The sequence below is a fragment of the Symphalangus syndactylus genome, chromosome 1 (genome assembly GCF_028878055.3).
Source record: "Symphalangus syndactylus isolate Jambi chromosome 1, NHGRI_mSymSyn1-v2.1_pri, whole genome shotgun sequence".
In the NCBI taxonomy this organism is placed as follows: Eukaryota; Metazoa; Chordata; class Mammalia; order Primates; family Hylobatidae; genus Symphalangus; species Symphalangus syndactylus.
In genome coordinates, this window is record NC_072423.2 from 117,885,717 (window position 1) to 117,909,483 (window position 23,767).

General features: G+C 45.7%; 1 protein-coding gene across 3 annotated transcripts in view; it reads right to left on the reverse strand.

The window, feature by feature from the left end:
* The window catches only part of GASK1A (golgi associated kinase 1A), an 81,332-nt gene that overhangs the window by 16,687 nt on the left and 40,878 nt on the right, over positions 1-23,767 (reverse strand). For 2 of the 3 annotated variants that reach the window (XM_055281102.2, XM_063636625.1), the window contains one exon: positions 11,172-12,458. In XM_055281102.2, coding sequence (XP_055137077.1) covers positions 11,172-12,458 — 1,287 coding nt within the window. Of the gene's footprint in view, positions 1-11,171; positions 12,459-17,049; positions 17,106-18,944; positions 23,322-23,767 lie in introns of those variants that run through there. The other variant, XM_055281084.2, reaches the window with a different exon arrangement.

Genomic DNA, 23,767 nt, shown 5'->3' on the forward strand with positions numbered 1-23,767 from the left:
CTTTGTCATAACTACTTAAGTCTGCTACTGTAGTGCATATCTTATATATTATAGGTAATACATAAACAAATAGGCATGGCTATATTGCAATATGTTGGTAGAAGAGCTGAGGCAGGACTGGCTTGTCTGTCATAATATAAAAGAGTCTTGGAAGATGTCCAGGGTCCAGAGTCTAAAATCCCCCATGGCCTTTGGAACACCAAGCTCTGTGCCAAAGGGTGGAAGGCTGCCCTGCTGCACCACAAATCTAAGCTCAGGGCATAAAACCCCTCGTGGCTTGGATAGAATCCAGGGCCCAGGGCATAAAACCCTCATAGCCTCTGGAATGTGCACAGACTTGTTGGTTGCTCTCCCAGGCTTGTAAACATGCTCTCCATTATCTCAAGCAGCAGAGCATATTCTATATGTGTCAAAGAAAATGCTAAACCGTCAGAGCTACACTTGATGCACCGCTACCTTTCTACCCCTACATCCTCACACCCTCACCTGTTTACCCCCACATCCTCAACGTCCTCACCACCTGCTTATTTGTTTGATCACCAATAAACAACGTGGGCTCCCACAGCTTGGGGCCTTCGCAGCCTCCATACTAGTGTTGGCCCCCTGGACCCACCTTATGCACTCTTAACTTGTCTTTTCTCGTTCCTTTGACTCCGCCGGACTTTGTAGCCCCCACAGCCTGGTGTTGGGTGTGATCATCCCAACACCAATAAAATCTTACGTGCACTGAAATTGAATTTCATATAAATTTAGATGTCCCACAATATTATTCTTTCAATTTTTTCAACCACTTGAAAGGGCTAAAATCATTCTAAACCATTCTACAAAAAGGCAAGGAGTGAATTTGGCTGCATTGTGGGCCATGGTTTAGTTTGTGACCCCCAGTTTGAAGTCCACATGAATTTGGGGATGAATCCTGCCACCACTATGTCCTGGCTATGCGAATTGAGGAAATTACTAATCTTGCTGTGCCTCAGTTTTCTCATTAGCAAAATGGGGAGGTAATACTCCCATGGGGCCGTGTTGAGGACCACACAGGATGTAAAACAGGAGGCGGTTGTTATGGAGAGTTCCCAGAAGTCTCTGGCCCTGGAGGGGACAGGCCAGTGGTTCCCTCCTAAATAGCGCTTGCCTCACCCCCCACTCACCCGGCACTACAGACCTGAGAACCAGAGTCTGGCACAAGCCTAGTGTTTGGAGCACAGACATATCTGTGAGACAGAAACCCACCAGCTGAATTCTCTTGGGCCAGGAGAGCAAATGTCAGGGCAGCTCTAGCAAGCCCAAAATGCAATAACTGCTCTGGATTTTGCTTCACACCCACTGCATGGCCAGCCAAACCCCCTTGCTCCCACCAAACCCTCCCTGCTCCCATCTCAAGGCCATTCTGTGCAGATTTAAACTTGCAGCAGCATTTATTTTGAGAGGAAGCTACAAGAAATACTGGCCCATATGATGCGTGCAGTGCTGGCTTCCCAGAATCTACACCCATTTGAATGTGAGGGCTTGGCTGGCACACTTGCCAGTGTGATTATTCTGCCACACTGTCTGGTTGGTTTTTTCTACAGAAGAGAAATTAGGTTTAAACAGTAGCAGACTAGCAGCCAAACAAGACCAAGCTTAACTTTCATTCCCATATTCCTTCAATATTTGATTTTTCCCCCTTTTTGAAAAAATGAAGAGATACCAAGAAAAAATGATAATCCTTTAGAGTTTGGGTTTTCTGGCAGTGTTACATAATCGTGTGGACTGAAGTTTTTGTTTAATTTTAGTTAAGCCATTGTAATGGCCTTACTCTGTGCCAGGTATTATCCTTAGTGCTTTACATATCACAAGTCATTTGACCCCTGCTAGCAGACAAGAGATAGATACTGTTATTGTTCCCATTTCAAAGATGAAGCTGAATAATGAGTCACAGAGGCTGAGTAATGTGATCCAGCCCCCAGAACATGTTTATCCTAACCAGAGACTTAGTTGAAGGTTTTTGGATGCAAGAACAAATTGAAGTGCACGACTGGCTGCCAGCATGAAGGATATAGTAGGGTAACTGCCTCTGTGACCTTCCAAACAGGACATCTGGATGGGACAAGATACTGCAGTCTGCCAAGAAGGGACACCAGGTCCAGCTGTGGGGGTGGGAAGGTCCGGGGTGAAAGCTCTGGGGCCAATATTCCTCAAGCAGTGCCTGATCTGGGGCTAGTAGAGTCCAGAAGAGCCACCTGCTGTCTCTGGTGGCCCATGCCCCCAGCGCAGAGACACTTCCCCAAACTGGGAGCAGTCACAGGCCTGGGACCTTCACGGTGGAAAGGGTGGCTGCTGGCTAGGCAGGCTCACTGCCTGGGGGTCAGAGAGTTGCAGCCTAGTTGGAGGCAGGAGGAGAGCCAACTCCCCTTCCCATACCCCAACACCTCTCTCGAAGGAGGGTGGCAGGCTGCTCCCATACTGGCTGGCTGGCTGTTGAAGAATTTGGTGAGGCTTTGGGGAGTTCAGAGTGTGAAAGAGGAGGGAGTTACTCGGCACTGACTCTCACTCTCCTCTGAGGACTCACCTTGCTGTGCTCCTTGCCTTTCCACATACGCGGCATCTTCCCTGGAAGCTCCAGGGAGGGAACACTTAGATTGCTTCATCTGCCCCAAGCCCAAGGCCAGAAGTCTCAGCACCATCTTTGGAAGCTGGTGAATAGACCAGCTGATGGGCTTTGAGGAGCTGGATTGAGAAGGACTATAGTTTATCTAAAAAGACCATCTGTGGAGCCTCCTAAATTTTAAACATCAATGCAAAACCCAGCAGCCATTAAAAGATGAATCCACCACAGCAAAAGTAGGTTCTGGCCAAGAAAGCTAAGATGAATCACCATTGGAACACTGTCACAAAATGTCCCCACTTTAATAATTAGGGGGGAAAATACGGTGACTTCTTCCACAGATACCCAAAAGGCATTCGAAAAAATTACACATCCATTCCTGACAATGAAACTTTTTTTTGTTTTCTTTTGAGACAGGGTCTGGCTCTGTCGCCAGGCTGGAGTGCAGTGGCATGATCACAGCTCACTGCAACCTCCACCTCCTGAGCCCAAGAGATCCTTCCCCCTCAGCCTCCTGAGGAGCTGGGACTACAGGTGCATGCCACCTTGCTTGGCTAAGTTTTAATTTTTTTTTTTTTCTGCAGAGACAAGGTGTCCCTATATTGCCCAGGCTGGTCTTGAGCTCCTGGGCTCAAGCAATCCTCCCACCTGGCCCACTCAAACTGCTGGGATTACAGTTGTGAGCTACTGCGCCTGGCCTGAAAACTCTTAATAAAGTAGGAATAATGAATAATTCATCATATCTTCAGTCAAAAGCCAGCATGGTGTTTAATGGTGAAATACTAGAAATTGTCCCGAATCTGTAAGAAACGTGTCATGTCTCTGGGGCCAAGATGGGTTCCTCAAGCAGTGCCTGATCTGGGTCTCGTAGAGTCCAGAAGAGCAACCTGCTGTCGCTGGTGGCCTATGCCCCCAGCGCAGAGACGCTTCCCCAGACTGGGAACAGTCTCAGGCTTGGGGCCTTCAGGATGGAAAGTGCTGGGATTACAGGCGTGAGCCCCTGCACCTGGCCTGAAAAACTCTTAATAAAGCAGGGATAATGAATAGTTCATTGCACCTTCGGTCAAAAGCCGGCATGCTGTTTAATGGTGAAACACTAGAAATTGTCCCAGATCTGTAAGAAACATGTCATGTCTATCATTCCATTAATATTTACCATTGCTCTGTGACACCAGCAAATGTAATGAGGTAAGAGTAAGAAATAGGAAATGAAAAGACAGAATCCCATTTGTTACAGATGAAATGATGGTATGCAGGGGAAGCCCAAGAGGATAAACTGAGCAACTGTTAAAAGCAAGATGAAGTCGGAAGGTGGATGGTGGCAAAGTTAATATGCAGAAGAAATAGCCTTCATATGGACAAAGAGCTACCAGCCGGAACATGTAATGAAATAAAAGATCCCATTTCCAATAGCCACGAGAAGATAAAATACCAAGGAATAACCGAACCTGAAAGTGAAGACCCAGCTGAAGAAAACATCAAAATGCTTCTGAGAAACGTGAACAGATGGAGAGGCATAACCTGTTCTCAGCTAGAGTGACTATATTTCAGGATGTAAATGCTCTCTATATTAATCCACAAAAACTTGATTTGATTTCAAGAAAATCCCAAAAGGATCTGGGAAGGGGAAGGAACAAGCAAAAAAGTACACAAGAATATCAAGAAAATTCTAAAAAAGAGCAGTGAGAAGGACCAAGTCCTACTAGTTATTAACATAAAATATAAAGCTCAGTAATTCAAACAGTGTGACTCTGGCATATAAATAGACCCTTTCCTGGAACAGAAAAGAGTCCAGAAATAGACCTATACACTTATGGAAATTGGCTCTACAGTAAAGGTAGCCTTTCAAGTTGAGGGAAAGATTGATTATTCAACAAATGTCACTGAGACATTTGGGTTGCCATCTGAAAAAAAAGTGGTTGTTTTATACCTTGTCCCTTACTCCAAAATAACTTCCAGATGGATAGAAGATATATCAAAAACATGAGAGAATTTTAAAAATAACGCTGAAATGAGAATAGCCTTTTAAAATATAACACACGAACCTAGAAATCAGAGAAAAGCCTGGTCATTTTAACAATGTACATTTTTAAAACTTTCTGCACTGCAAAAAGACTATAAACAAAGCTTAATGACAATTGAATCTAAGGGAAATATTATATACTACAATGGAAAACAAAGGGCTAAGTTCCTTAATCTATAAAAAGCTCTCAAAATCATTAAGAAAAAGACCAACAACCCAACAGAAAATAGGGCAAAGAACATGGATGGAGCTGGAGGCCATAATCCTAAGCAAACTAACTCAGGAACAGAAAACCAAATACCACATGTTCTCACTTATAAGTGGGAGCTAAACATTGAGTACACATGGACACAAAGAAAGGAATCACAGGGGCCACACAAAGAAGGGAACAACAGCCACAGGGGCCTACTTTAAGGTGGAGGGAGAGGATCGAAAAACTACCTATCGAGTACTATGCTTATAACCTGGGTGACAAAATCATCTGTACACTAGACACCCATGACACACAATTTACCTGTATAACTTAAAACCTGCACATGTACCCCTGAACCTAAAATACAAGTTTAAAAAATAAATAAATAAAACCTACCTAGGCTAGGCGCAGTGGCTCATGCCTGTAATTCCAGCACTTTGGGAGGCCAAAGCAGGCGGATCACCTGTGGTCAGGAGTTCAAGACCAGCCTGGCCAAAATGGCAAAACCCTGTCTCTACTAAAAATACTAAAAATGTCTCTACTAAAAATGAGCCAGGTGTGGTGGTGGGCACCTGTAATCACAGCTACTCAGGAGGCTGAGGCAGGAGAATCACTTGAACCCGGGAGGTGGAGGTTGTAATGAGCCAAGATTGCGCCATTGTCCTCCGGCCTGGGCGACAGAGTCAGACTCTGTCTCAAAAAAAAAAAAAAAAAAAAAAAAAAACTACCTGGTGGCAGATTGTGCTGGTAGCAAGAAAAATAGATGTTTATAAAAAGAAAAGAAAATGGGGCAAAGAATATGGATAGTACTTTTGTCTTTTGTTTTAAAACGCTTTTAAACAGAGGTAGGACTAAGATGAGACCAAAAAAAAAAAAAAAAAAAAAATCAAAAGAGGTACTCACTTTCTTTTTTTTATACTAAAAGAATAAAGATGCTTATTAAGCATTGTAAGTTGCATTCAATAGCCTTCAGATACACCACACCACAATCCATCGACAGTCAATCGAAACCAACAGCAGTTCATTCTTGCACAATCCATGTGTCAGGGCCGAACTCCCTTCAACTTACAGTAAGATCCTACTTAGACCTTGTGGGCAGGGGTTGGGGAATTACACCTCATTTCTGATCACTAATGTGATGAAGAGCATCAGAAGTATATAAAAACTATAAGAAGTGATTCTGATTTCAAAGTACATTGTTTGGAAACATTAACAAAAACATCAAAATGATGGAAGTATACCTGCTTCCACTAAATTCTTGATGGGAAAGTTCTCAAGAACAAGCAATTTGTTTCCTGCTACAGAATGGGGGATTTTTTTTTTTTTTAAAGATCAAAGAGGTTTTTTTCGCAGAATTTCATATTTGCTCATATGAAAGCATAAAACAGCAACAAAGAACAATAATGCATACAGCAGTGAATATACCAGTGTAATGTTGATATTTGAAACGGCTAGATAACTTTTGGGGGGCTTTAGAATAAATGCAACAGAAGTCAATAATCATAAAATTTCAAGGTTAGCGCAAGATCAGTCAATGACTAAACAGAGTTAACATCTTTTCTAGGACTATTACTGATTATTAGTATTTTTGTTTTGCAAATGGGCACATACTGATAAGAATGGAAGAAAGGATGATAACATGTACAATATTAACCACACACTTCAAAAATTATGAACCATGCAGAAGTTTAGCTCAAGTAGTAGTATTAAAGGTCTACATCCGATTCAAAACCACATAGTTCATTGACCACAGATGCATGGTGTGAGTCATGAAAAGTTTCAGAACACATTGTGTTGATTTTGAAAGGTCATTTTCATCTTCTATGATTTCAACTTTATCTCCATTTAACTTGCTCGTAAAGTATGTATGATGTATATTTAAAATCAGCAGAAAGGCAATATTACTCTATAATTTTTTAGTTTTGATAATTGCACTTTTTTTTTAACACAAAAGAACCACATCAACAGTGATGAAATTTAAGAAAGAAAAACTGTGGTTGTGCCTTATTTCTTTCATAATCATAAAAATCAAAGTCTTAAAGAAAGCTTCATTGTGAAACAGTAATGCAAAATCAAATATAATGGCATACATATGGTGCCAAATGCTAAAAATTATATTTTAAGCTATATATACTTAAAGACTGCCAAAATTTGTTTTCTTTATACTTCAAGAAACACAACTATAGGCTTTTGTCATAACCAGTTTAAACTTTATGTGTACTTCATTTTAAGAGTGGGAGTCAAATGCTCTTCATTTTCTTTCTCTTTTTTGTTTTATTGTAGCATTTTGACTATAACTGGTTAAAATTTAAAAGTATCATTTAAATTTCTGATATCAAAGAGGGATCTGAATTTCCAGTCCTCATTTTTCTCTTACAGAAAGGACAAAATGTACATAACTGCAGGTTCTTTCTCTCCAGATATTCCTAAATACCTTACCCTTCCAGCATCCTTCACTCTATAAAAAGTAAGTTTACTCTTCTTTATTTAAGACAGCTGCCTCCAGAGCAGCTTCTCTGCGGCAAGGACTGTCTGTACTTAGTGCATTTGAATGAGGATTTGTATTGCACATTTTAGAGTCATTATTCAAGGCACTTTCAGAGTGGCTGGGGGCCCTGGCATCACCTGGGGTCCCATTCATCTGGGGAGCCGGCTTCTCCTCGGCCATCGCTCCATTTTCAGCCAGGGACCTGTCTGAAGACATAGCAGAGGACTTTGATTCCCCAGATTTTGACTTAGGTTCTTTGGCCACTTCTTCCGCTGAAGCAGCATAAGGAGGTCTGCCCTGAATCACTGCCTGGTTTGAGGTACTGACTTTCAGTGTTGTGCAATTGCAGGGTCAGCACCCAAGAGTGAGCATGCTCTCAATTTTTTGCACCTTGGAAACCTCCCTTGCCTCATGTGTTAGTCTTCTATTGCCATGTAATAAATTACCATGAGCTCAGTGACTTAAAAGAACATGTCTATGATTTCACAGTTTCTGTGGGTTAGGAGCCTATTACATCTTTGCTAAGTTCTCAGCTGAGGGTTTCCCCAGGCTACAATCAAGGTATGGACCAGGGCTGGATCTCACTCTAGCTCAGGGTCCTCTCTTAAGCTATTCAGGTTGCCAGCTGACACCATCGCTTGCAGTCGGAGGACTGAGGTCCTCAGGGTTGCCAGGGTCCTCCTAGATGTCTCCTCTCCCCATAGGCAGTTCATAATGTGGCTGTTTACTTTTTTCCTTTTTTTCCAGCTCAGTTGAATCCAATTGACCCACAGATCCTGGAGCAAGAATAAAGAGCTGGCATTTTAAGCCATTGAGTTTTGGAGGTTTGTTACACAGTGTTATTTCAGCAATCACTAACTAATACAGAGTATTATATGGGGTTTGTGAAGCATAGGTATGCTTTATGGGATGTATAAGAGATGTGTATGTGTGCAGTGCTTGTGTTTTGTGCCTACGTAAATGGGATGTGGTGATGTACACAGAAAAACAAGGGTTTATACAGGATAAAACCAAACGAAGGAGCAAGCAGACCTACTTGGTCTGCTTGCAGTTTGTACCAGCCCCTGTTCAGAAGTTTCCTGTGCAGGAAAACCCACATTCTACAGCCCTGCCTCTCTCTGCCTTGCCAATGGTTTCTAAGAAGGTGGCATTAGCCAGACAGGGGGTGTTTGACTTGACTGGCATTCAGCAAACCAGGGAAGAGGTGGCATGAGCCCAGCCGAGTCATGTCTGCCCATATAACCAACCTGTGTGTGCTTGGGCTACACAGACTTGTCCCCACAGCAGGGCTTGGCAGCTAAGGAAGAGTCCCACGCTGCAACCCTGAGAGGTGAACAGAGGGACTCTGTGTGGCACAGAGAGCAGCTGCGAGCACATCAGCTAGACTGGGGCTTTGCAAGGAGCTGTGCCTCAGAGATCAAGGCCCCAGGACACCCCTGCAAGCATCCCCTTTTCCTGCCCTCGTTCATGGACAGCTGAATGACTGTGATTCAGAGAGTGAGCTCTAGAGTCAGACCATCCAGGCTGCTTCTCAGCCCACCAGCTGCCACCTTGGGCAAGTAACCTAATTTCTCTGGGCCTCAATTTCTCAACCTTAAAATAGGATTAAATGTAGTATCTCACTCATATAGGTTGCCATGAAGAGGGGATGAGTTAATTCCTGTAAAGTGGGATGGTACCTGCTTCTTATTGAGTATGTGCCACCCGCCAGGCACTGTACTAAGTACATTACATGAATGACCTTGCATCCAGAAACTACGTGTGATCAATGTTATTATCTGACGAAGGCTGGGATCCCCAGAGGACAGACCAGAATTCAACTGAGAGCAGTTTACTTGTGTGATAACTCCAAGAAACATAAGTAGAGTGGGGAAAGAGACAGCAATTACCACTGTGAATAACTGGGCTCCAATCCTGCTAATTTAACTGAGAGGTGTGTAGAATATGCATACAGGGCATCTATACACCTACTCTCCTCAGTCATGGTTGGAGGCTGCTCCTGGGGGCAGCATGACCAACCTTCCTTGTTTGCCCACAACTGTCCCAGCTTCAGCACTGAAAGTCCTATGGTCTGGGAAACCCCTCCTTCCCAACCTGCATGGTTGGCCACACTACCTGGAGGGTACTCATTCCCCAGCACTTCCAGTGCAGCAAGCAGAGCAAGTCTGCAGATGCAGGTGCCAGCAGCCAGGAGCTACCATGTACTAAATGGTCAGGCTCAAGGGGATGAGGTTGGGGTGCACAACCCCATTTTGGGGTGAGAAAAGTAGAGCTGAGAGAGGCTAGGTAATCTGCCCAGGGGTACACAGTGGGAAGTGGCCTGGGGGTGGGGGTTCAAACCCAGGTTGGTCTGATGCCAAGGCCCATGCTCTTGACCATCAGGGTCCATAGCTCCTCCTTCCACAAAGCAGCCACGGGGACATAGATTGAAGGAGCTGGGAGGACGACGGGAGATCAGCTAGTCCCGTGACTGGAAACAGATTTATCTGCAGGCAGACTGGGGTAACATTCAAGAGGCCGGGAGGACAGTAGGTGAGTGTCGGACAATAAAGAGGTAGAGCCTGTGGCCAAAAGGAGAGTATGGCAGCCTCCAAAGGAGGCAGCAGATGCTCAGCTCAGGCTGCTTCCTGCTGTATGGGAATGAAGGACCAGTATTACTAAACCATCCAGTTTTTCAAAGGAAGCTGGACTTTCATGGTAAATCTCTGAAGTATTACATATTATCTAAGAATTTTCTAAAATAGAAACCCAACCCCATGTGGATGAAACACCACATATTGATCCACTCACCTCTGCAGGTAACCCTAAGGGCTGACATTGAGGACCCTTTTCTTCAACAAGGATCTCTATAGAAATGGGGGCTGGTTCCACGTGCATTTGGTGCACACATCCACCCTCACTGAGCTTTATCTGTTTTTTTGTCTTTGTTTCTGTCTGGTCATGTTTCCACACATGTGTATCTATGGCTGAGATCCAGCTCATGGGCACCGGAACAGCCACACTGGTTGTTAACAGACCAGTTAGTAAATAGCTGGTGCCTGTAGTCCCCCAGTCAGCCCATGTACCCTGACAACCCACCCCCTTCTCTGGGATTCCCACACTACCCCTCGATCCAGCAACTCCAGGGTTAACTCCTCACAGTTCAGGGACCTCAGCCAGCACTGTTCCTTCTCATTCTTCAGTGCCCAAGCATTCTCCCTTTCTCCCTCCCTCTCCCATTCTTTCCATCGCTATCTCCACCTCTCCCTCTCTCACTTTTTAAAAAATTATACAACCATTTTGAATCCTTGTTGAGTCAAAGATGTAAAGTGATAAAAAGTGGTGTGCTGATAAATGTTCAACAATCAGCTCTCCAGGAGTAGAGGGGAGTCCTGATTTGTAGCATTTGCTGCTTTCCGTGGTGTAAACAGATATTCACACCCTGATGGATTTCAAGTTACCAACATGACCAAATGTGGAGTTGTCAAGAGATGTGCAGTGGCACACCATTAGCTAGCATTTATTATATAGACACGAAGCTGCAAAAGCACAGATGATAGTAAAATAATTAGGAAACAATGCATTCTGAGTAGTTATTACCTTTGTTTCTAATATAATTTATTGTTTCTACAACTTAATTTTTTAATAATGCCTGTGTTTCACAACTAGGTCACAAAATTCCTGAAAATTTTAGCCATCGGCTCTTGTGAGCTGACGAGCTGGCTCCGGTAACCACTGGATAAATAAACAGAGGCAGGAAAATTACAAAAACAGGTGCTTGGTGGTCCAAAAACCAGGACTTGGGGGAGAGTCACCATCTAACCTCAGGTGGGCAATTCAGGCCTCTCCACCCAGAACCCCCTACCTCCACAGCTCTCTACCCCTGCTGCCCAACCCCACCTACCTGCAACAGGAAGTCGAAGAGCGCCAGGCGTGCCCACTCGGTATGGTGGATGCCCAGGCATGGGGCCTGGCCTGGCCATTTGCAGCCGTGTGCCAGCAGGGCCTGGTACTGTAGCCAGCCCAAAGCCAGAGAGTTCTGATCCTCATCTGGGTCGCTCAGGTGCTGCACATCGGGCGCCCACCAGATGACAGGCCTTGCTCCACCGTCTGTGTAGCGGTAGGGCAGGAGGGGGCTATGGAAGCGGCGGGCCACAGCAGGTAGGCTCCGGCGCAGCCCCAGCACACGATCTACGTGGAAGGATAGGACCTCAGGCAGGTCCCCAGGCCTCTTGATCAGGCCACAGAGCCCTTGGGAGCAGAGTTGGCTGAGTGTGGGAGAGGACAGGTCTTGAAGGGCAGCCTCAGCAGAGAAGCCAACCTGTAGCACCTGCCCGTGGGCGGGGATCCTGGCTTTGTCCACCACCTCCCCCTGCGCCAACAGCCGGAGCATCTGCACATCGTGGTCTGTCAGCCATGGGGGAGCCTGCCCACCAGTCCTCAAGCTGCTCAACAGCGTCTCAGCATCACACCACACTGACCCTTGCAGCTTCTCAACAGAGCCAGGCCACTGATGAGCCCCTGAAGCCAAGGTGGGATCCTCTGCTTGTTGCCCACCAGTCAAGGCTCTGTTCTCAGCTCCCAGCAGATCCCTGCCTTCTGCTGTATGAGGCCAGAGTGTCAGCCCAGAAGTAGCTCTCCAAGCCGGTAAAACTGCCACGTCGCTCCCTGGGAGTGGACTGACCAGGGTGACCATCTCACTCTGCGTCTCCTGGATGGGACCGCCATGCTGGGGGTGGCCCAGGTCTTTGGCTCCTGGATCTCCGACCTCATCCTCCCTCAGGAGCACAACATGCTGAGTACTGAGTCTTGGATGTCCTGACAAAGTAATGTCCCTCCTCACCCTCCCTGGATGCCTGAGGTCCCCTCCTGGGGACTCCCTGCTTCTGTCCACTCCTGCTCTATGGCCTTGCTCCTCAGCACAGACCAAGACGGAGTTCCTGGGCAAAGCATGGCTTCTCCAGAAGCCCATGTTTCTTGCCCGCTGCCTCCGGCTGGAGCTCAAAGCCTGCCGGATATGGGTTGCAGGGGCGCCAGTTACGCCCTGAGGCTCCATGGGACCCGGGTCTGGGCCAGCGGATGGATGCTGTGGGGGAAAGAGGGTGACAGCCATCGCAGATAGGGTCATCAAGAGGCAGAACGCTATCACTGGCCGCCTCTTGCCACGCAGCCTTCTCCAGAGCCAAGACGCCTGGGAGACAGGGTAGAAAAAAAAGCTTGAGATCTGGGAAATACATCAGCTCAACCCACAAAACAATGGGGATGGTAAGCAAAGGAGGCGCTCAGTTCACGAGAGAAAGAGAAGAGCACAGCCCAAGTGGAGGGACAGCTGGCTGCCTTCAAGAAAGGAAATGTCAACTCTAGCCAACTGCGCTCCTGTTTCCAAGCTTGGCTTGCTTTTCCTTCTAGGGCAGCCTCTGCTGAGGCCTGCAGACCCATGCTCTTCTGCCTTATTCTCCCTTTGAATAAACTGCCATTACAACACTGTCACCATGCACCATAAGGGGCTTTTCTCACGTCTGTTCCCATCACCAAGAGCTGACCTTCTCTTTTTGTCTCCATGTGATCCCATGGGCCCATTCTGGCAGATCTCTTGATGTCGCCACACACATGCCCTTACCCTTTTCCAGGGCACATGGCCACCCAGTTAGAGATGACTTTGCCAGCCTCCTTAGCAACAGGGTGTGACCACGTGACCAAGTCCCTGACTATGTCATGAGAGCCAACCACTTTTGCCAGCCCCACATGCTTAAAAGGAAGTTGGCCACCCTGGCCTTTCTCTCTCGCTGTCCCTGCCGGTTGCACACAGATGTGGCAGCAACAACTCTGCAGATGTTAGCAAGGACACACCCTAGGGGCAGTGATTTCTCAACACGCAGTCCTTGGACTACGTTCAGGTCTTAGTTATTCAGTTAAATACATTCTATGCACACTCCTGTCCCCTTGGCCCCAGTTTCCCATTATTTCTTGGTTGACTGAAGTTCACATGGGACCAGCAGTATCAGTTTCACCTGGGGACTTGTCAGAAATGCAAATTCTCAGGGCCCCACCCCAGAACTACGGAATCAGAAACAGGGGCTACGCAGCCTGTGTTTTAAGAAGTACTCTGGGTAATTCTGATGTGGGCTTAAGCTTGAGAGCCACTGCTCTAGGGCATCATGAGCCACAGGAGGGAAGGAACGCAGTGTCTGGAGCAGTGCAAGCCTGCAGTTGGGAGTCTCTGTACCTGTGAGCCTTTATGTGACAGACCTACAGGCAGGGCCCTGGTACATAATGGGAATCAACAGATACGTGACTGACAAAATGAATGGAAAATCTAGTCCAAATCACAAAAAAACTCCCCAAATTAAGTTTACTTACTAAATCCACCAGATATTCCTTAGAGATTTTTGATACTATACGCAGTGTGAGGCAATTTGCTGGAATGCACAGAAAAGGCACACAGGTAAACAGAATTTTAAAGGTGTCAAAGAAACAACACCCACAAAACAAACCAGATCCCACGTTTTTCCCCGCATGTGCTTGCTCTTCTGAGAAGCTCCCCTGTGGGTGTCAAAAGGGGATTATCCGAGATCTGCAGTGGACTTGTAGGTGAAGTCCATCCTCAGTAGCCCCCTGCTTTCTCTCAAAAGTACCACCTCTATCCCCCACAATCCACCTGAGCCATATCTATCCAGGGACCCCGACCCATGACCTAAGCTGATGGGGCCATCCTGGATCCTGACCCATGCTGGGCCAACAGATTCTCACCCCCAACCCCAGCCCTGGGAGCATGGGCTTGTGACAAATCAACAAGGCTGACTTGTCCTGCTCGTGAAATAGAGAGCAGGGGCCCATTGCCACCCAGCCAAAGATGACAGCAGTGGGCCATACTCTGTTGAGAGCCAGTCTGCAGGGAGAGAGAAGGAAACAGTTGCATAGACAAACCAGAGATGAAAACAGGAGGAAAGACCTTGCCCAGCATCCTGCGCTGCAGTTCCAATTCTGAGCCTGGCCCAGGAACAGCAGTAGCCACTGCCTGGGGCTCTTCGGGACTGAGCAGCATCCACGAAACCCATTCTCCATCTACACTTGAGCTGTGGATTGTGGGTACTCCTGCTACATGCAGCCAAAAAGGCCTAATTCAGGTCATCTCTGAGTTCCCTTTCCTCTACAATTAGAAGAGCATTTCCTGGCCGGGTGCGGTGGCTCATGCCTGTAATCCCAGCACTTTGGGAGGCCAAGGTGGGTGGATCACTTGAGGTCAGGAGTTTGAGACGAGCCTGGCCAACATGGCGAAACTTTGTCTCTACTAAAAATACAAAAAGTAGCTGGGCGTGGTGGTGCGTGCCTGTAATCCTAGCTACTTGGGAGAATCACTTGAACCTGGCAGGAGAACCGCTTGAACCCGGGAGGTGGAGGTTGCAGTGAGCCAAAATTGCACCATTGCACTCCAGCCTGGGTGACAGCAGCAAAACTCCATCTCAAAAAAAAAAAAAAAAAAATCACAAAAGAGCCTTTCCTCCTTCAGTACCCATTTGACCTTCCCCTTCCTTCCAACGGCATGGCCTGGAGGAATGCCACCCCTCATGAATTTCCTAATTTGTCTGTGTTTTCAATCCCATCTAAGTCAGTGGCAGTTTCTGCAGGAACCGAACACATTTCTCAGCACCGTGAACATCAGAAAATAATCAAAAGGAAGTGGAAGTGGGAAATCTCAGTTACAGCCCAGCTGTAAAAAGTGCCCATGGCTGCCTCCTACCTCCAGTTCCTCCACACCGGTTCTCTCCCTGTCCTAACCCCTTCTGCCTCCTGGACATGAGGCCAGCATCTCCCTCTTAGCGCCTCCATGAGTGGTGCACTGATGTCTCTTGGCCCCACTATTGCCAAACACCTCAGCCGCAGGAAGCCAGTGTGTGGACCCCACTCTCCGGACCAGCTTCCTCATCTACAAGGGGTTGGGTTGGATGAAACAGCCTTTGAGGCCTCACTTCCCCCAGTACCCAGTGATTCTAGCTCTTGGTGTACAGTGGAGGTGGACTGACTCAGCTGTGGGCTCCCCTGAACCTCCTCCTCCTGTCCATGACAAGCACCTGTAGCAGAACAAAGCTGCACAAGAGGACCCACACACCACCATCGCCCAGTAAGTCAATGTAGGCCCTTGAGGGTGGCTTTCAGAGAAGAGGGTTGAAACAAGGGTTTTCTGCCCCTGCCCAGTCACCAACGGGAGACCCAATCACCCCCCTTGGCCTGAACAGTGAGACCATGATAACCAAAGCCTCCCTTGCAGCTCTGAGCGGATCCCCCAAGACTCAGTGGGACATGCCAATACAGGGTGACTCAGGGCCAATGGATACTTTCCATCCACCTGAAGCTGCTGCTGGAGGCACCACTTAAGCTCACCTTCCCTCCCCTATACCTGGAGCAGAGGAGACAGTAGAGAAAATCTCCTCTGGCCTCTGGCACCCACGTGCTAAAATATCCTCCCCCCTCACCTGACACCCTATGCATTCATGCTTCTGTGAAGCCAGCAGGTGGGCCTATATGACCCAGGGCCACAAAGCCCTGCTTGGACACCCTGCTTAAGAAGGGGTGGGGTGGGGACCAGCAAGCTAAATAAACAGTGGGGAAATCAGGTGAGGTCATGCTTCTGATGTCCCCCTCACCTCAGCCAGGGCCTCCAGGGCCACAGGGCAGGGAGACAAAGCCTAGAGAGTATTTTCCTTGTCAGTTGTGTGGTCCTCTAGACAACCTGTGCTCCCCAAACCTGGACTGCATCTAGAATCTCTCGCCTGCTTACCAGAGATGGGACAGAACAATGGTTCTTAAACTTGCTCTGGGGATTCCTTCATGTTCTACTATGGGGTGGGGGGTTAGGAGATGACTCTGTGTGCTCTGCACTTGCCACCCCCACCCACACACATACACTTCCACCAAGAGAGCTCTGTGTTCTTTCATTAGGTGGGTTTAGCTAATTTACATTACTTGATATGCCATACATGTTTAGTCTTAGTTCTGTTGTAATATTTTATGATATATTTTCTGTATTGTAAACTCAAAATAAAATTCTAAGCCCCCTGACCATCTGAATGGACCCCTCCTTTTGGCCAAGGGCCTTCCAAAGTTAACCTGAAAACCTGGTTCAGGCCATGATGAGAAGAAGCCAGACATGCCTCATTATACCCTCTTCCCTTTTGAAATTTAGGCCCAGCTGACCAGCATTGACATCAACACAGACCTTAAGACTGATAGAACAGCCTCTTTATGTCTGATAAGAAACATTTACAGTCTATTCCCTCAAGCCAGCTACCTAGAGGCTCCAAATGCATGATAAAGCCTTGGTCTCCACAAGCCCTTATCTTAATCCAGACATTCCTTTCTATTGATTCTAAGTCTTTAGACAATAACTTAACTCTTTCAATCAATTACCAATCAGAAATCTTTGAATCTACCTATGACCCAGGAACCCCTGCTTCCAGTTGTCCTTCCTTTCTGGACCAAAGCAATGTACATCTTAAATGTATTGATTGATGTCTTATGTCTCCTTAAAATGTATAAAACCAAGTTGTAGTCTGATCACCTGTTCTCAGGATCTCCGGAGGGCTGTGTCACAGGCCATTGGTCACTCATATTTGGCTCAGAATAAATCTCTTCAAATATTTTACAGTTTGACCTTTTCATCAACAATATTTATAATATTTGAAGTCTTATACTATGTTTTCTTTTCACTTACTTTTACTTTGTCTTTTGGTGTATATTTCTTACAATATTTAGGAAATTTTGATTTGGGTCCTAATTATTACCTTTCTTATTGTAAGCCCTTAGTGGTCTGGTTCTTTAGACTGTAGCTCTTAATCCCCTAAAAAGAACAATATTAAAATTATTGGCAGGGCGCAGTGGCTCACGCTTGTAATCCCAGCACTTTGGGAGGCCGAGGCGGGCGGATCACGAGGTCAGGAGATCGAGACCACGGTGAAACCCCGTCTCTACTAAAAATACAAAAAATTAGCCGGGCGTGGTGGTGGGCGCCTGTAGTCCCAGCTACTCGGAGAGGCTGAGGCAGGAGAATGGCGTGAACCCGGGAGGCAGAGCTTGCAGTGAGCCGAGATTGCGCCACTGCACTCCAGCCCGGGCGACAGAGCAAGACTCCGTCTCAAAAAAAAAAAAAAAAAAAATTATTTCCTCCTTCCCCTCCCTTTCCTCTAACCATTCAATTTTCATAACTAGTATTATCTTTTTAAATGTTTATCTTTGTACAATTAAATATGTTTACATTTCTACATATTTCTCAGCTTTAAATGATATTCTTTAGTTCTCTGCTCTTATTAATGAAATAAACAGTATATTAATTCTTTCTCCCGCCTTTTGCCTTCATCCGCCTTCCAATTGTTTATTTTTGTGTCATTTCTGCATTGGTACAATAGGAAGCATATACATTCGATTCCATCACTCTAATACCCACATTTGTTCAGGTCTCAGTTATTCAGTTAAACACATTCTATGCACACTCCTGTCCCTTTGGCCCCAGTTTCCCATTATTTCTTGGTTGACTGAAGTTCACATGGGAACAATATTCTCTGATTTCTTGCATGTTCAAACTGTTTTCTGTAGCATTCACATATGAAGTAAAGTTGCCTAGATAGAAAATACTTGGCTCACAGTTTCTTTCTTTGAAAATAGCTTATGGGTTCTGCTCCACTGTTTTGTAAGGTTAAGGGAAATCTAAGATTAAACTGATTTTTTACCCTGCCTGGCTGCCCTAAGAATTCTTCCTTTTTCTTTAACATCCAGTAACATTCCTAAGATCTATCAGTGTTGACTGTTTTAGGTCAGCTTTTCTTGGCATGCAATATGCCCTATTAGAAAAGGTAAACACAAGTCTTTTTATTTCATCAGAATTTTCTTGAGCTAAATATTAAATATTTCTTCCATTCCATGACTTTATTTTTACTTTTCTCTTTAGGCTCTTCAATTATGTACATGGTGGCTCTCCTTTATCTTCCTTATATGTTTCTTACCTTCTCTTTAATCCTTTCTAACTATTTTCATTTCATTTTGTTCACTGTTCTTGTTTTTATACTCTACTTGACTTACTGTGTTTTACCTAACATTTATTCACCCTTTCTGTTATTTTCCACTTTTCCCTACTTCTTTCCAGCTCATATTTCACATCTTTCCATCTTACCATTTTTTCTTGAGTTCTTGCATTTCTGCTTTGTGATATTTATTCACAGAGGGTATTTTAAGTTTTAAAAATTCATTGTGATAAGATTGCTCAAAATTCCACTGTTTCCAGGTAATATTTTCAGGTGGCAAGCCCTCATCTGTTAAGAAACATTGCTGTTCTTTGTCTCCTTTTTTCTCACAGTGTCTCTGCATAGATGCTGGACTGTTTTTATTGTATGAGTTGGACCAGTCAATTGAAAGAAGTTCCTGTAGAACCCCGGTGGAATTGGAAATCAACCGGTTTTCATAATGCAAATGCTTTCTTCTTCTCATCTACTCCATGACCAGGCTGCATCCTGCAAATATGGCTTGTTAGCATGGCTCTTTATGTATCACAGTGTCCTCTGCTTTTCTAATCCCAATAGTCCAGCTGGATCCTCTGAGCCACTAAACTTGCCCCCATCCCATTTCCACACCCTCTTTTGCAGACAAGCGGGGGATGGTGATTCTGCTCCTCAGGTGTGTCACTCACCTTCAGGTATATTTCACTGGTGCTTTCTGAGATCTGCCAACTTGGGCTCCCTCTTCCACTCTTTCTCACTTCCTCCAACACTGCACCTGCATGAAACTAGCTGCTTCTTACGCTGTTCCCAAGTATTTTGGTGACTGTCTCCTAATTTATCTGAAAAAGGAATTTGCATTTTGTCTTCCATCTTCTTTGTTGCTTTCTGCTAGTTTCCAGGGTAAGGTGAGGATGCAGAGTTTATGCTGCCGTGTTTACGCCAGCAGTCTTCAATGGCACTTTTTTAAGAAGAAAGGAGTGTGCCCTTACTGAATGCAGTGACTAATTGGCCCTCAGAGCAACGACCTTCTTCCAACTTCCGTACTCAGGAGCCACAGCACCCAAACAGCCCTGAGAATTCCAAGAATTTTGTTTCTGCTGCACATTTCCACAGATCTATTCACCAGCTTTGTGTGAATTGAGTGCAGCCTCCAGGCTGATCACTTAGCCCCATTCTTCTGGAAAGACCACCCTTGAAGCCCTTTGGAGTGACATGGACCAGGAAGTGAGGTGATCCACCTATCCCATTTAGACTTCTAAGAGTCAAGGAGAGAGGGAGGGACCGCAGGGTCACCTAGCAGTTCTCCACTTTATAATTTATTCACCATCTCATCCCCTCTCCTATGGATTCCCATCCTTCTGTTTCCAATCTGGCTAAAAGGTAGCACTGTCCACCCAGATACCCAAGCCAGAAATCTGGGCCTGACCTTCATTCCACCTTTCCTCTGCCCCATACATCTAAGTCTTGCAAATTTTTCCTCCTAAACAGCTCTTGAACCAGTCCATTTCTCATTAGACCCTCTGTGAGCCCAGGCACCTTCTTCTTTACCAGGACACCTGCAACAGCTGCCTTTGCTCCCACTCCTGCTTTTCTGCAGGCCACTTGCCACAAACTGGATCATACCCTTCAAAGTCTCCTTAGAGAACATCTAAATGCCAGAAGTGCTCTAGCCATGCTAAACTTCTTTCAATTCTGGACAGTGCCAGACCCACTCTGTTTCCAAACCTTTATACGTGTTGATCCTTCTGCCTGGAATAGACCCCTCCTCCCGTTTCCATTGCTGAGGTCTGAGCTTAGACACCACCTCCCCCAGGAAGCCTTCCCCTGAGACTCCTCAATGAATTGGATGTCCTCGCCATGTGCTCCCATAACACACTCTTCCTCCCCAAGCACACCCCTTTTCACTCTGTACTGGATTTGTCATTTAATGTCTATCTCTCAATGGATGGGTTGATACACGCAGGCAGGACATGGGCTCACAATTGCATCTCCGGACTATCACAGTGCCTGGCACGTGAGAAGCTCTCTGCAAAATGAGCTGTCAGATAAGAGGGGTTATCAGGGAGGTGGAAACACTGTTCCCTGGCCTGTGGCACTGCAAGTCTTCTGGTGAAGAGGGCTCCTCCAATCTCCAAGGCTTTTTTCTGTTTGGAAAGCCAGCCACCCCCACCCACTACCCAACACAGCAGACGCTTTTTGTGCCCCATTATTTTAAAATGTACCCAGAATTTGTTTCAAGCAAACACTGCACCTGCAGTGTTTGGTAAGACACAGAGACACAGAAATAATTGCCATGAAATAAGTTTTTGTTATATTCACAGTCCCCTAGAAACAGGAGGTACAGCATGCCACACAGGGCCACACAGGGCCACAGGAGCTGAGATGGGCAGGCAAATTGCGAGAGCAAATGCAGCTGAAGCCTTTACTGTGGTTTTCACAGTACAGAATGAGCAAAGAAAGTTAAGCAAACTGAAATTGAATAATTTCAGCAGGCTCTGGGCTATAGGTGATAGGGCAGAAGACAGACAGAAACCTGATAAAAGAAGATGGGTGATATAGACTCAGAATTGGTTGGTTTACACACGAAAGGTATGCTCACAGGCCAGCTGATTACTCTTTCTTCTTAAGAATTAGCTAACCCTGGGAGGGGCAGTCCTTCCCTAAGTCCACAAGGCACCAGACACCAGAGCATAAAAAACCAGAAAATAGGAGAATATAGTGAACACATCCACGTTATGTCCCCGTGGCCCCCGATCGACTCCAGCTGCCTCCACAGCAGACAATCCTCCTGTGCACTGCCAGTCCCCACCTCAAGGACCTGATCACTCCTGCTTTCTTGCCCGCTGTGCCAGGAAGCTCAGGGGAAATTAATACCTCTGGTGACAGCCCTCAAGCAATAAGGGACAAAAGTCAGTGGGTAAATAAGCCAACCTCCTCCCTTTTGAGAGGCATTCAATATGGTTGCAACTAACAGTGCTCAGTAGGTCTGAGCCTCTTTTCTATAAAACAAATGATGCCTTGTCACCCCCTAAGATACCTTTATCTGATGATTTTTCTGATGATCCTAAATTTCTGTCCCAATTAGATATGCTTTTAATTTGGTCTATATTGCTATTTTAAAAAACACACAGGTACTACATGCATAGATATGCACTGTTAAAAACCCATATACCAAATAAATCAGGGCAAAATCGAACATCTCCTTCCCCTCCCCAGAGGAAGCCACAGTTAGCAATTAGGGTGTGCATCTTCTCAGGCTGTTGCTTTTCTTTGCATTATAACATATGCATATGTCACAGTGTATTAGTTTCCTGTAGCTGCCATAACAGATTACCACTGACTTGCTGGCTTAAAACAACATAAATATATTCCCTCACAGTTCTAGAGGCCAGAAGTTCCACATCAGTTTCACCCGGTCAAAATCAACGTGTCAGCAGGGCCGTGCTACCTCCAAAGGCTCTAGGGGAGAATCTGTTCCTTGCCTCTTCCAGCTTTTGGTGGCTGTCGGCATTCCTTGTCTTGTAGTCACATCACTCCGGTCTCCGCCTCCACGATCTCCTCTTTTGTTTATGTCAAATCTCCCTCTGCCTCTTACTTATATGCATATTTGTGATGGCATTTAGGGTCCACCTGGGTAATCCAGGATAAGTTCCCCATCTCAAGATCCTAAATCAGATCTGCAAAGATCCTTTTTCTAAATGAGATAACATGCACAGCATTTGGGGATAATTTTTCAGCCTACTACACGTGGTAATTATTTTCAGCATAAAGGAAATGACTATGCCACAGCTTGCTTTGATTGACATAAAAGGCCCTGAAGCTTTTTCCATATTTATCCATATAGAGGTACTTTACTCTTTTTAACTGCTGCATAATATTTCACAGTGGAAATGTGCCATGATTTATTTACTCATCCTTCATCCTTTTTATTATAACAAACAATATTGCACTGAACATCCAATACATGCAGCTCTTGGAAAGAATCTAAAAATTTCTACAAAGGAGATGCCAAGAAAGGAAGTTGTTGGGCCCCACTCCTTCCCATTGCCCTTACCCTTTCATCATATATAAGTTACTGTCTCCTTTAATCCTCACAACAACCTAGAGAAATGAGAATTAGATAATTCCTATTTTACAGCTGAGAAAACAGAAAGGTCCAGAGTGCCAATGTTTGCTCAGGGCCATATAGCCGGCAAGAATACCAACATTTTAAACTAACACTAAAAGGGGAAATGGCCATGGACAAGTTGGCTTGGTTTTTTTTTTTTTTTCTTCTATGATGAAAAATGTGTTGAATTCCTAATCTGTATTCTCAAAGTATTGGATACCACCAGGGAAAAATAAATCATCTTTTAAAAATGTTTCAAGAAGACAGGCTGTTTTGATCCTTCTTTCAGCCTCACTTGGCTTCAGAAAACCTGGGGAAAGTTGGCAGTTGTGCAGCTGTGCAGAGAGAAAAGTTCAAAACGGCCATGAGCAGATGTCCCAGGGAGGCCACCCAAGCAAAGCTTTGGGAAAAGAAAAGCAGCTTTGATCAGACTGAAAAAAACATCAACTGAAGATAAATACTCAGCTGAATAATAAAGAGTACATTAAAGAAAACATAAGGGGGATGATGCAGAATCTACTACAAAGTTTGCCAGTGAGACCCAAACTGACCCTGCCATTGCAGACATGCCAGGGGGCGGCCCCACCTCCTCCCCTCGATTCTAACCATCCAAATTACACACCCTGTCTTTTCTGCCCTGCAGTGATCATGGCAGGAGGGAAAGAGAAATGGAGTTGCCTTCACTGTGTGGTTCTACAGCTACTCTCTTTCTCCTTCCTTGTCAAGCCCCTACCTCCCACCCCTTCAGCAATACCCCTCCTTAATTCCTCAGAGAAGATGCCCATGGGCTTAACAGTCCCATCCACCCACAGTTGCAGAGGAGAAGCAGTGAAAACAGCGGGGTAGCCAGAGAAATAGACACACAGGTTTTGTGGAAGACACCTCTGAGTTCTGCTTCTGCCCTTCTGAGCTGCGTCACAATAGGCAAGTCACACAACCTCCCTGCCCTGTTTCCTCAGCTATAAAATGGGGAGAATGAGATATCTTCTACCTCCAGGAGTTGGCACAATAAATAAATGACTCAAACTATGTAAAAGGCCCACTACATGGTTGGGTATATTTACATGAGTGGTGGGATCCGGGATTTTCTGTCCCCACTTCTGGATACAGTCTACCTTTCAGGGGTCTAAAAATACTCCTCTTCCTGGGTTTTGGCTCATTGTAAAGTCAGAGTAAAAATGGGGATATTTGGGAGCATAACGGAAGGTAGAGACAGAAAGAGAAGCTCTTTCATTGTAAAACCACAAGCGTCAGCCAGGAGGAAGCCACCTGGGCAGGGAGAAAGTTCTCACTGTCTGCTGAAGCTGCCTCCCAACATAACCAGGATGGAACAGGAAAGAATTTCTTGGCCTTTTAAAATCACGTGGAAACGTGAGGAGGGAAAGGGTGGGAGCCAGAAGGGAA